Here is a 12,176-nt window from a genome sequence, read left to right as displayed (position 1 = left end):
TGATTACAGGCAGACAGTGCCTGTGCTCACACTTGCAGAGGAAATTTCCTGCCTTTGGAGAAAGAATGTGCAGGATGGCGTGTGGTAAGTCTGAAGAGTTTTGGTAGTAAAGCATGGAGTAGCTTTAACACAGTTCTCACTGAAGGACATCAGGAGTCTGCCTTATTCTCACTCTTGTGTGGTACAGGTGTTCTCAGACTGCTCTTAGATTACAGAAACATCCCAGAGCTACGTACATGGGCTGTCCCACAGGCAACTCAACTTAGCCCACAGTCAAAGCACTATTTACTGACCGCAATAAAAGTTTCTAAAAAGTGCCTCCTGAGGTTAAAAGGAAGCACACACTCCTAATACTTTCCTGCAGCTTCTGCTTCTGTTCATTGTCCCCCAGTTTCTTCTATTTTATCATCACTAAAGTTACCGTTTCTCATTGTGCAATGCTATGACATGCTGTGATTTCATGGCCACAGCTTTGTCATCTGATCAGTTAGTTTTAGTCATGATGCACAACTTACAGAAAACAAGATGTGTTTGCCCCCTGAATTTCCACTGAACCACATGGAGAAGTTCACCCAGTATAGTGGAGCAGTGTAGGATCACAACAGGTGGAGCTTGGAAACAGTTGTTTTCCAAGGTTTAATGAGCTGCACAAATTAGTAAAGTGATGTCTTCAAGCAGAAGACGTTCAGTGCCTGAACCCTACTCAGTTTCTGGATTAGCATGTGCTGAACTAATTAAAAGGCTTCTGCACAAAATGGGGTTATTATATAAACTCATTCTTTGTTTAGTAAATTCAGTGACAAATTTTCAGAGAAGGTTGGAACCTTCTATTTTCCTTTACTGTTGTGCCTGGTCATGAAAAATTTCAAAATCAGTCCCTTGCCTGGGACTGACACATCAGAGGCCACTATACTCTGGCATGAAGGCCCCTTCTGTCACCATGTTTCTTATAGCTTACATCCACTGAAGTTTGCTGAAGATTCAGGTACAATAGAAGATGCTGTCTAAAGACCAAATGCAATAAACACTGCATTAGACAACACTAGACATGGGAGGGAATAATTCTATTCCTAACATAGCAATATCTCTGACTCTTTACATAGAACTGTATACAGCACTGCCCTTAAGCCAAGTTTTCCCCCACCCCTTTTTTAGTGACATTATTTTCCTTTATTTTTTTTTATTTTGAGAGAAAAAAAATACAGTACTAACCACACAGTGGTGCTAGATGGCATTTGGATGATTTATTTAGCAGAATATAAGAAAAGCCATTTCATTTTTAATACATGTAATTAGAACAAGAGAAGTAGTAATCAGACTTATATAGGATCATGGCACAAAAAAACAACAACAAAAACAACCAAAACAGCAACCAAAACAGATTATTTAAGATCAGCAACTTGTCCAGCTGTAACTGTTCTTACTCATTTCCAAAGCAGAGAATGGCATCCCTGAAGCAGAGAATGACCTTCTGCATCTGTCAACACACTTAGTGTGCTAAAAGGAACAGTTTAGTCTGTGCAATTTTTCTTCTCATCAAATGTATTTTCCACCATAAATAAGGTAGTCCAGGAAGGCTTCATTTTTTATCAATTTTGATAGAAATCTCTCAATGTTTTTCTGCATAATAACAGACAAAAAAAGCATCTGTGAAATGATGGACAGTTTCTGGCTGCAAGAAATTTTTCAGGGAAAATAAAAGCAAATTTTATAAATGGTTTTGAAGTGGCTCAGCACTAAATTACTGCAGCACTTACAGCACATGCTTACAGAATATGCTATAATAGAGAAGAAATTGTAAATCTGTTTTTAAAGCATATAGCACTTTTTATTAGTGGCTTTCACTGTTTATTATTTATAATTCTTAATTGAATGTGTCAGTCTTATTCATTTACCCACCTTCATTTTTAAAAAGACTTCAATATATATTTAAATATTTGCATAATTTCACAAGGTCAAATCAGGTTGTGTTAATTTTTTTTTGCTTCACCTCTCTAATTTTCTTTCTGCATGCCCTAATGACATCCTTAAACATTTCCTGAGTTGCCTGCCCACTTTTCCAAAGATTATATAACTTCTTTTTTCTCCTTAGTTTCTTCAAAAGCTCCCTGTCCAGTCAGGTCAGTTTGGTTTCATTTTTTGTTTTTTTTTCCTGCAGCTGTAGCTTGTCATGTAGCTCGTCTTTGATTCATAGGGATAGCCTGCTCCTGCATCTTCAAGATTTCCTTCTTGAGGTATGTCTATCCTTCCTGGACCCCTTTGTTTTTAAGCGTTGTTTCCCAAGGTACTCTCTGATCAGCATCCTGAAGAGACTGAAGTTTGCCTTCCAGAAGTCCATTGTAGAGCTTTGTTATACCCCTCCTTGTTTCACCAAACATTGAAAACTCTATGATCACCGTACCCCAGACAGCCTCTGACCACCACATCTCCCACCAACCCTTCTCCATCTGTAAACAGAAGGGCTAGCAGAGCCCCACCCCCGACTGGTGATCTTCAAACATCCTCCAGCTGCTTACAGAATAATGTATCCACCTCTTCATCCTGGTTTGGGCGGCCTATAACAGACTCCCACCAGGATGCCTGCCTTGTTGGCTTTTCCCCTGATCCTTACCCATAGGCACTCAACGTCATTACCCTTGACGTCAAATTCTATCTTGTCAAGAAATTCCCCACTGTACAGAGCCACCCCACCACCTCTCCTTCCTCTCCCATCCCTTTGAAAAGCCTGTGACCATCCATTGCAGCACCCCAGTTATGTGAGCCATCCCACAATGTTTCTGTGATGGATGCTGTGTCACTGCTTTCCTTCTGTGCCATGGCTTCCAGCTCCTCTTATTTGTTGCCCATGCAACATTAGTGTACATGCACTCCAGCTGGGCTGATTTCACCCTCGACTGACTAACCACCCTTAGGCTTTTCTCTGAAGAGCCTAGTTTCATCCTCTTCCCCCTTCACACCTAGTTTAAAAGCCTCTCAATCAGCTGACTCATGAGCTAAAATCCTTTTGCCCTTGTTAGATTGATGGAGCCTGTCTGACTCTAGCAGGCCTGGTGCTGTAAAAGTTACCCCATGATCAAAAAACCTCAAAATTGTGTTGATGGCACCAGCCCCTAAACCACTTATTGGCAGTATGTTCCTTTCCTGTTCCTTTCATCATTCATCTCTGCTACTGAAGGACCTGAGCAGAGCACTGCCTGCACTCCTGTTTCATCAACTAATCGACCCAGAGCCTTGAAGTTCCTTTTAAATTACCCTGGCACCCTTCTTATCAACATCATCACTGCCAACCAGGACAACCAGCAGTGGGCAATAAATACAATTAACCACAAGTAAGGAAAATTCCATTGTTATGTATAGAAAAAAAAAAGAAGCACAGAGGAGGCTTAGGACTAATGCAAGGAGAACTGAATTCTATCAAAACCTTGCTCTTGATGATGAAATATTATTTTTTTAATGCTTTCTACTTACTGCATTTTCCAACTGGCAGTGCATATGGAGGGGTATGCAGCTGCTCAGCCTGACAGCTCCAGATGGACCCATTTTTGAGTCATCTGCATGGAGGGAAAAAGGTGACCAGAAGGGTTTTTAAAAATGAAACAAAGTCTACAAATTCCCATTATGAGGAAACAGAACACTCAAATCTTTAGTCAGAAAAGAAGGGGGGTGTTGAGAGGTCAAAGAGTTTGAGTCTCATTGACAAATTACTTCCTGTGAGTATAGTGACTTCCATTTTATGTCATTAAAACTAGCAGAAGAGTCAGTGACTTGACATCTTCTTATTCTTTAATGCACCCATGGATGATTTATTATTTCCCAGGTCAGGAGGTTGAAGCCAGGACTTCCATTATTAGAATGGATATAATGCAAGTATAGATCAATGGTCAGAGGCAAGGAAATTTAAGCACCAGCATTCTAAATTTTCTTAGAATTAAAGCTTCACTTTTCCTAAAGCTTATCTTAATATACATGTCCAGAACTCTTTCCTTTTCGGACCCTTGTGAAGTATTCAGCTAATAATTTCAGGTTTTTTTACAAAATTTACATCTACAAGCCTGAGCTGTCTATAAAACATAACTGTGCCTTCCAAAATGACCTGTGTTTCAGATTTTTTTCTGCTGAACAAGTTGATCATCGGTGTATATATAAATGCCTGGGATCAGAAAATAATAACTGGTTAAAATGTGAAACTCCCTGTGTCAATTTTTTCCACTGAGTGCTTTAATCACTAAAATCTAAATGAAAAGCACCCTTTCCATCTTTGAAATTCATGAATTCAGTAATCTTGAACTTATTCTAGTGCACTAAAGCAACATCAATGACTGAGATGTAGTGTGTTTTCCTGCATGAGTATCTTATAACCAGCTACTTGGAACACTATCATGAGTTTGGAAGTAGGACATGGCTATTTGCCATTTGGGACTCTTCTACCCTGAATAAAAACTGTGTTCACCTTAGTACTTTACAATATGCATTATCAAAATAGCAAACACAAAGTCAAAACTTTCAAAATTAAAATGCTTATAAGTAAAAATTTATCAGATTTTATCTAACATAAAATATAACTCTTTCATTCCATGCTCTGAACTAAAATAGTTTTTGCATGGTTTTAGGTAGAAACCTTCCCAAACAAGAGACATTGTACTTTCTAGACAGAGATTAGAATTACTTCCTCACCACGACATTATTTATGAAACATCACACCTAATTGTATGTGAAATGAAAGACTAAACTGCAATGCCTTGTAAAATGAAGATCACAACCGTGGATTCAAATAGAGATGTAAACTACTTACGTAGCGCTACTACTGTGAGCTAGTTATGACGTAAAATTGTGAAATGTTTCATTCCCTTACCTGGTTTACCACTTGAGTCATAGGCACATCCACCCATTGGTGCCACATACCTTTTTCAGTTTAATGACTCCTTCCTGGGTGTACTCATCTGTCATGATGTCAAACAAGTTTCCTCCATCTCCTGGAACTATGTTGTACTCAATTTCTGCATTTTTCCCAAAATCAGGGTCCACAGCTCTGATCCGTCCAATAGCAGAACCAACGTGAGAGGTCTCAGGTACTTTTAAATGGAAGATACCTGTGACAAAGTGGTAGACAGTCATTCTTGGGATTTCTTGGTAATAAAACCAGGTATTTCTAATTAAAATTATGGGGTCTGGGCAAAAAAAAAAATAAACCAACAACAACAACAAAAAAACCCCCAAATAATCTAATTAAAATTAGGAGATAAAAACAACAAAGATTTTGAAAAATATATTCCAGTTTTATCTATTGACTTTCCATAGATTCTAGATTTTGTCCATTGCAACTGTGAAGGCATTAGCATCTATAGCTCTTGAGATATATATCTATGTTTCTATCTTTAATTTTTCACATGTGATTGAATGTGAATTCAATCTCTCTTGAATGAAATTGTACTTATAGACAGTAGTAGAATTAGATAGTATATGTTTTTAAACACTTTCCTTCTTTTTTTTTTTGTTTCTTCGTTTTTAATTTTGTTTTGCTTTTGCTTGTTTTTGCAGTTTTTTGGGGTTTTTTGTGGTTTTTTTTAATATATTTATGAATTTCACATTGATTGAAAGGAAGAATTCAGTGGAAAAAGTTTTCACCCATTTCTTTAAAATTCAGTACTATAAATGTACAACTCCTTTTGGAAGATACATTGTTCATGCATGAACCACCAGAGGGTGCTCTTACTAAAATGTCAGAGCTAAACAATTTTTAGTTTAGAACACTTTTGCTTTCAGATTATTTACTAAAAGCTATAATAAAAAAATAAAAAAAAAACCACCAAAAAATTACACACTTTTAAAATAAGTATTGCTGCTGGCATGTAGGGAGAAAATGGTTTCATTCAGGTGAACAACCATGCTGGAAAATGCTAGACATAATAGAGCTAAACGCAGAAGTCCAAAGTGCTTTGAGGCAGCCTTGATTTTAGCAACAGCAGTAGCAGCAGGCCTGGGCTTGTAACACAGTGCCCTGACCTATTTCACTGCTCCTGAAGTTTCGGTATTCCGTGTTTAGCTGCACCTCTCGCTGAAGTAGTTACTTTGCTCAGCTGCCAGTGAACACCTCCATGATCAGTGTTTACAGTGGGCAGGCAGAGCTCACCTTTCTTCACATAGCAGTCTCTGCTGTCAACACTGCCAGCAACTTTTGGAGCTGGTTTTGAACCCAGAATGTTTGTTTCACTTCATCTGGTCTCTCAGCAAAGCCAGCCCCATCATTTTGTTTCCCTTGGTCCATCTTGTTTTCCTGTGCCAATGTTCCACAGTTCTCACAGAGCAGCCCCTTCAGAAAACATCAGCAGTGCCCTGCTCGTTTCTGCTACATGTGACATGTAGTAGGAAATTTGCACCTCTTTTTCAACAGCATAGCAGGACAGGCAACTGTGACTCTTGGGAGGCACATTAAGGGGTTGTCTCAGAGATTTCCGCCCGGCAGTGGTTCAGCCACACATCACAAAATGAGGCTCTGAAAAGCTGTATATTATGTAACAGCAGGATAGATGACTTTCACCTTCAGCCGCTGAATTAAACAGCAGACAATGTTCCCTGTCGTTATCTCCTTACAATGCATGCTGTGTCAGCTTTTTCAGCTTCACAATATTTTCAGATGAGGAACAAAATGACATTAGCACTGCTGGATTAGGAGCAGGCTTACTCTTTTGTGAGCTCGTCATTTGAGGTATAATACTCATACAATCATCTGTTTGATTGCCTATGAAAAAATCTGTTCTGTTTGCTTCCCCCCTCTGGCCAACAGTATGCAAAATATACCAGAAAGCAAAATTTGCCTTTTTTCTTAGAGAAATTCCCCATAAGCAAAGTCAGCTTGTCCCAGCATTTACTTCTGGACATTCACAGTATAGGTTTCTATGTACCCATTGACTGAGCTGCTAAAGACTGAGCAATTATCATTTCACTACTTTTCTTTCCAAGGGAACGTACTAAAGGAAGCTGACTTCTTAGTGTTTTTCTAACAGCAGGAAAGGATTATTATGACACAAAATGGTGTCATGACAAGATAGTCTCAGCTATTTCTCAGATGTATTTTAGTGATTCTGACTAAAGAAAAAAATTTTAACATGGTATTCATGATACAACCAGAAATCCTCCTTTTATTTAATGCCATTTACGAACATGTGTATTACTGGGTCTCTGCTATGCAAATTATGATGAAAAGAGACCAAAAAGGCATTTATCTACACTTGAATCTTATATTAAGTTTCCACAACATAGTCTTAGCCCTGATGTCCTAGTTTTTTACAGGCACTTATAATGTATAACAGAAATCATTGCTGCAGCCATTGTTGTTTACATCCACAATTTTAGTGAAAATTAAATGTAAGAGCATATGATCATATATTTTTCCATCTTTGACAAATTTATCTGTTTTTAGTGATCTGAAGATCACTCAGATTCATTAAAACAAACATTTTCCTATAAAATATTGCACCTGGCCGAAAAGCATATGGGACTTACATGAAGTCAAAGAAAGACTAAATTGCTCATTTCACATTGTTTAGGCTTTTATCAGTTATTTTCAATGACTTGGCATTTCATAATTTCCAGAAATTCAACAGCAATAACGATGGGGTCATTCAGACTAATTTGAAACTCTGAAACAGTCTTCAACCCTGCAAGAGTCATATTTATAAAGATGTAGTATGTAATTACAGTGCCATTGTCCTTCTCTGATATTATCTTCACAGCACATGGAAGCTGTTAACTGTTCTACTGTGACAACTTACTTTCAGAATAAAATAAATGAAAACAAACAATATATATTGCTGCCAGCTCACAGAAAAACTTCAAAGGAAGATAATATATAGCATGAAACCCTCATTCCCTTCCTCCCCACCCTCAAATAATAGAATCCTAAAATCACTAAATATGTGTAGTCAGAAGGGACCCAACAGGAACACTGACTGCAACTCCTGACCCTGCACGGGACTCCCTTAAAACCACATCATGTGCCTGAGAGCATTGTCCAAATGGTTCTTGAACTCAGAAAGGCTCAGTCTTTGTAGGGAGGACATCTGAAATTATCAATATATGCTATACATCAAATGAGATAGAAAGACAGTTTTGTAGATTTTTATTTTGCTTTTTCCAGCAGACATTGCTTCTTGCTGTAGATTTGCTGTGACAGTTTAGCATTATTCATTTTTTATTGTCCATTTTGCCTGTATACAGTCCTACCTCCATTTTCTGTAGAGATATATTGAAACAGGCCTGAGTAATAGCCTTTTACTCCCAAAGGTCCTGAAAACCTTGTTCTCTTCAGCTTCCAGGAATGATGGAACAAGCACTTCAGACAAACTTATGCAGTGGCTGGTTACGCTGCTCAAACAGTTCTGTCAAATTTTGTTGATGTGACTTCTTTGCCAACAAAAATCCTTCTTCTACTTGCATAAATCTCTTTTAAATGTGTTTTCTAAGTTTGCTCCTGTATTTTGGGATGTACCAAAGGAGAAAGCCTTGACTTTCCTAAAACTGCAGTACCAAATTGGACTCTGAAACTGGCTCCCCACTTTGCTGATTTTAGTCACATATATTGCATGCAAGTTGGGATATTTTCCTGTATAGGAAAGCTGGTAGGAATAAATATTGCTTTATTGCTTGGTTAGGACTTTCTCTTTCATGTTGAGTGGCATCAGTGAGAATGATAAAAGTAAATGAGTGATGATGCTGTTGAATCTTTTAAGCTGAAATAACTGACAGGACTTATTGCTTAGTCCTAAAATCATTAAGGAAAATGAGGCAGAGGTTAGCTAACAATTCATACACTCTGCCTCTGAGTTTCTAAAACAAAGATGGTTCCAAAACGCACAGCGGAAGAAATCAGAGCTGAGTAAGTGACAGGTAATCAGTCATATTGACTGAAATGCAGCACACATTTACAGTTCCTCTGATGTGATTAGATTAGTTTTAGTTTTTAAGGCTCAAAAGCTGTTATGGGGTTTGATTTTTATTTACAAAGATGTTAGGTGCTTTTTTGTTTATTTTTCACTTAAAAAGAGGGTTTTTTGTTGTTGTTCCTCCACACTTGAAGTTTACATCATCATTTACCAAAAAGCTTTTCAGATCTGATAGGACTAGCACATGAAAACTGTTATTATTTCTTATCAGCAAAACAACCATTAAGAAATAACCCAGGTTAGCATCCAAGGACTTAAGCTAAATGCATAATGGCCTTCAATCAAACAGCTGCAAATGCTATTTGAACTTTTTTTCTAATATGTCACCATACTTGTACTGTGCAAGATTATCCTCTCCTGATTTTTCTTTGTCTGTACTTTTTTCAGTTTTCTGGCAGTTGCCAAAGTATTGCATTGCAGTGGACCACAATAGCATCATTCTTAAAGGTAAAAACACTGAAGTAAAATAATTGATCTCTCTTTCTTCTAAATCTTTAATGTTTCTTCAGGAAAAAACCAAACCAAAGCAAAACACCAAGACAAACAAAATGAAAACAAACAAATCCTCACAATAAAAACAAACAAAATCAACCAAACCAAACAGATAGGCAAACAAAAAACAAAACAAAACAAAACAAAACAAATAACAAAAAAAACCACCAACAACACAAAAAACAAACAACAAAACCCAAACCCACCAGACAATGTATTGTAATAGTCTTTTTAAATTAAATTACCAAGGCATTTTAATTTTTGTTCTGATCCAGGTTGTAAAGACACTGATTTATGTGTGTTTAGGAAGAATCATAAGGAAAGAGTTCATATTTTCTCAGTGGCATTTTAACTACTGTATAATAGGCAAGGGAAAGTATAATGTAAATATTTAAGCATACACTCAATATACTAAACCTGCTACATCAGCAACAGCTAATCAGCCTAATAAATAGCAGCTTCTGATGCATATGGTCCTCAAACTATGAAGATGTGATTTAGCGCAGCAGTGAGATGCATTTATTCCTTTCCTGGATGTGGCTCTGTGCCCTGCAGAGGGGCTGGGACATTGTGTGGGGAAAAAAAGACAGGCTGTGTCACCATGGGCCTGATGCTGGTCATGCATGATCTGGGATGGGCTTCTAAAACTTCAGTTATGGAAAGGATCCTTCCAGTCTTTAACGCACTTCTCTGAGTAAGGATTTACAGCCTCATTAGATGTAACATAACCATGCTTAAAAATTTCTGGTTCTCTTCTGTGGATTCCAAAGTCCACACCTAGAAAAATACGCCTCCTCATGCTGCAGAGATTGTGGATGTTCAAGGGTCACCAGTACTTCAAGGGAAAAAGAGCAGAAACAAAAACCATTTTGAGTTTGATCCTACCCTAGTTTAGGATAATCTGCATGATGGAGCTTCCCTAGAGCTGGCAGCTCCTGAGCCAGCTCTATTTGGCTCCTGAGCCAACCCTCTATCCCCCCTGAGGTGAGTTAGCAGACTGTGTTTTTGAAGCCATCCTCCTTCCACCTTCCTAAAGGAAAAATTATTTTCATTATACTGGTATAATTTTTGTAGACATTTGCTATTTTTTTTTCCCTACTGATAAGGTTGTTGTCATATAGCTTTCTAAAAATACACCTAACCACTGCAGAGAAGAATTCCACAGACATGAACATCCCCCTTGTTGGAGCAAGGGTTCAGGAAATGGGAAATGCCAGTTCATTTTTATTATCTCAAGATAGTCAAGCCCACAGCTTTTGCCTTCAAAGTCTGCTGTTGTTGCATAAAGAATACTTGTTGCAACAGAGAGTACTCTGTTTAACAACATAATGAAGAAATAATTATTGAAGGAGTTCTTTTGAGCCACACACATTTAGATGTGCATCCTAATACTGAGGCAAGGATAACTTAATCTTCTTTGAAGATCTTATATCATCTTTGCATGGTTGCATAGTTTTACCAAGAGGGTAAGAAAATACTAGGTTCTATAAATTCCTCAAGTTTATAAAGAGGAGTTTCTTCTAGACACTATGGAGTTTCCATGTTCCAATGGGCTGAGGAGAACTAATCAAATTCCTGAGTAACTGCTTTTATCCTGACATTATTGTTGTATACGACAGATGCCATATTTATCATTTCCTCTTTTTGTGAAAAAATTGACTTTGCCAATGCATTCACATGTTAGTGTAGCTTTCTGTATCTCTGAAGGCTTATGTGGAAAACCAGTTCCACATCCAGTCTACTAATTCGAAATTACTGCCAAACAAAATAATCCAATGAGAGAAATAATTTTGGGGGGTGATATAGTAGAAAAGCTTGAATCAATTAATTAAATAGTGGTTATAAAGAATTATCAAGGTGTAGCATGTCTTATAGATAGAAAAGAAGTTTTCAGGAGAAGATGTCTTTCCTTTTTCAGAATCCCAGGCAGCATGTAATTGGCATTTATCAGGTAGGTTGGTTGGTAATATTCTGGTGATCACACTGTCACCATGAAGTAAATCAATACACTTGTTCCCTCTATAAAATTTAAATTGAAAGATACATATGAAACATTAACATGATAGAAAGTATATTTTCAAGGATGGGAAATAGAGTTTGTAATGCTCTGCTTAACATCCCTGCTTCCTAAATATCTTGCTGGAGCCTTTTCATATTGTCTTTATCGTTCTTGCACAAGAGATAATAACACAACTTTTACTACAATTCATTCACTTTTAAGAATATGGCCAAACCATTTATTTTAGGATCTAAGTCAGGTGCTCTAAATCATCTGTATTGGAAGAATAATTTTTCTCTCCATTGACTAAGAAAATTAGGTTCCTATCTTAAGTCCTCCAAGTCACACCTTAGTTGTATCCCTAAAATCACCTAAACAAAGCATGCTCAACATCTGTATTACTCAAAAAACTCCTTGTGAAGACTTGATTTTTACATACTCATTAAGTACATTTCATACAATGTTTTTTTCCCTGAACTCCATATTACTTTTCTTCCCTGTGAAGGCACAGGATGAGGCCAAAAATATTACTTCTCAAGATGAAATTGTGAAACCATCAAGTACATGTTTATAATAGTTTCCTATACTTCGTTTCAAGTGTTGGTTTACTCTCTGCAGTTTTCTTAATTGATTGTGATTTAGTGTGTGATATTGATAGGAAAATAGAGATAGAATGGGATAACAATTGCATATTTTGCATTTGTCTTCGCTTATACTTTTATAGCAGATGTGCTCAGCTTATC

At 37.3% G+C, this 12,176-nt stretch overlaps 1 protein-coding gene across 9 annotated transcripts in view; it reads right to left on the bottom strand.

The window, feature by feature from the left end:
• CDH12 (cadherin 12) overlaps positions 1 to 12,176 on the bottom strand; it is a 539,049-nt gene that overhangs the window by 43,915 nt on the left and 482,958 nt on the right. For all 9 annotated transcript variants that reach the window (XR_005259646.1, XM_038160521.1, XM_038160530.1 and 6 more), the window contains one exon: positions 4,903 to 5,090. Coding sequence is in view for 8 of the 9 variants with exons in the window: in XM_038160521.1 (XP_038016449.1) it covers positions 4,903 to 5,090 (188 nt within the window). In the remaining variant the exon portion in view is untranslated. The remainder of the gene's footprint in view (positions 1 to 4,902; positions 5,091 to 12,176) is intronic.

Source organism: Motacilla alba, chromosome 2 (assembly GCF_015832195.1).
Source record: "Motacilla alba alba isolate MOTALB_02 chromosome 2, Motacilla_alba_V1.0_pri, whole genome shotgun sequence".
NCBI lineage: Eukaryota > Metazoa > Chordata > Aves > Passeriformes > Motacillidae > Motacilla > Motacilla alba.
The sequence above is the reverse complement of the archived record's forward strand: the minus strand, read 5'-3'. Positions and strand labels throughout refer to the sequence as shown.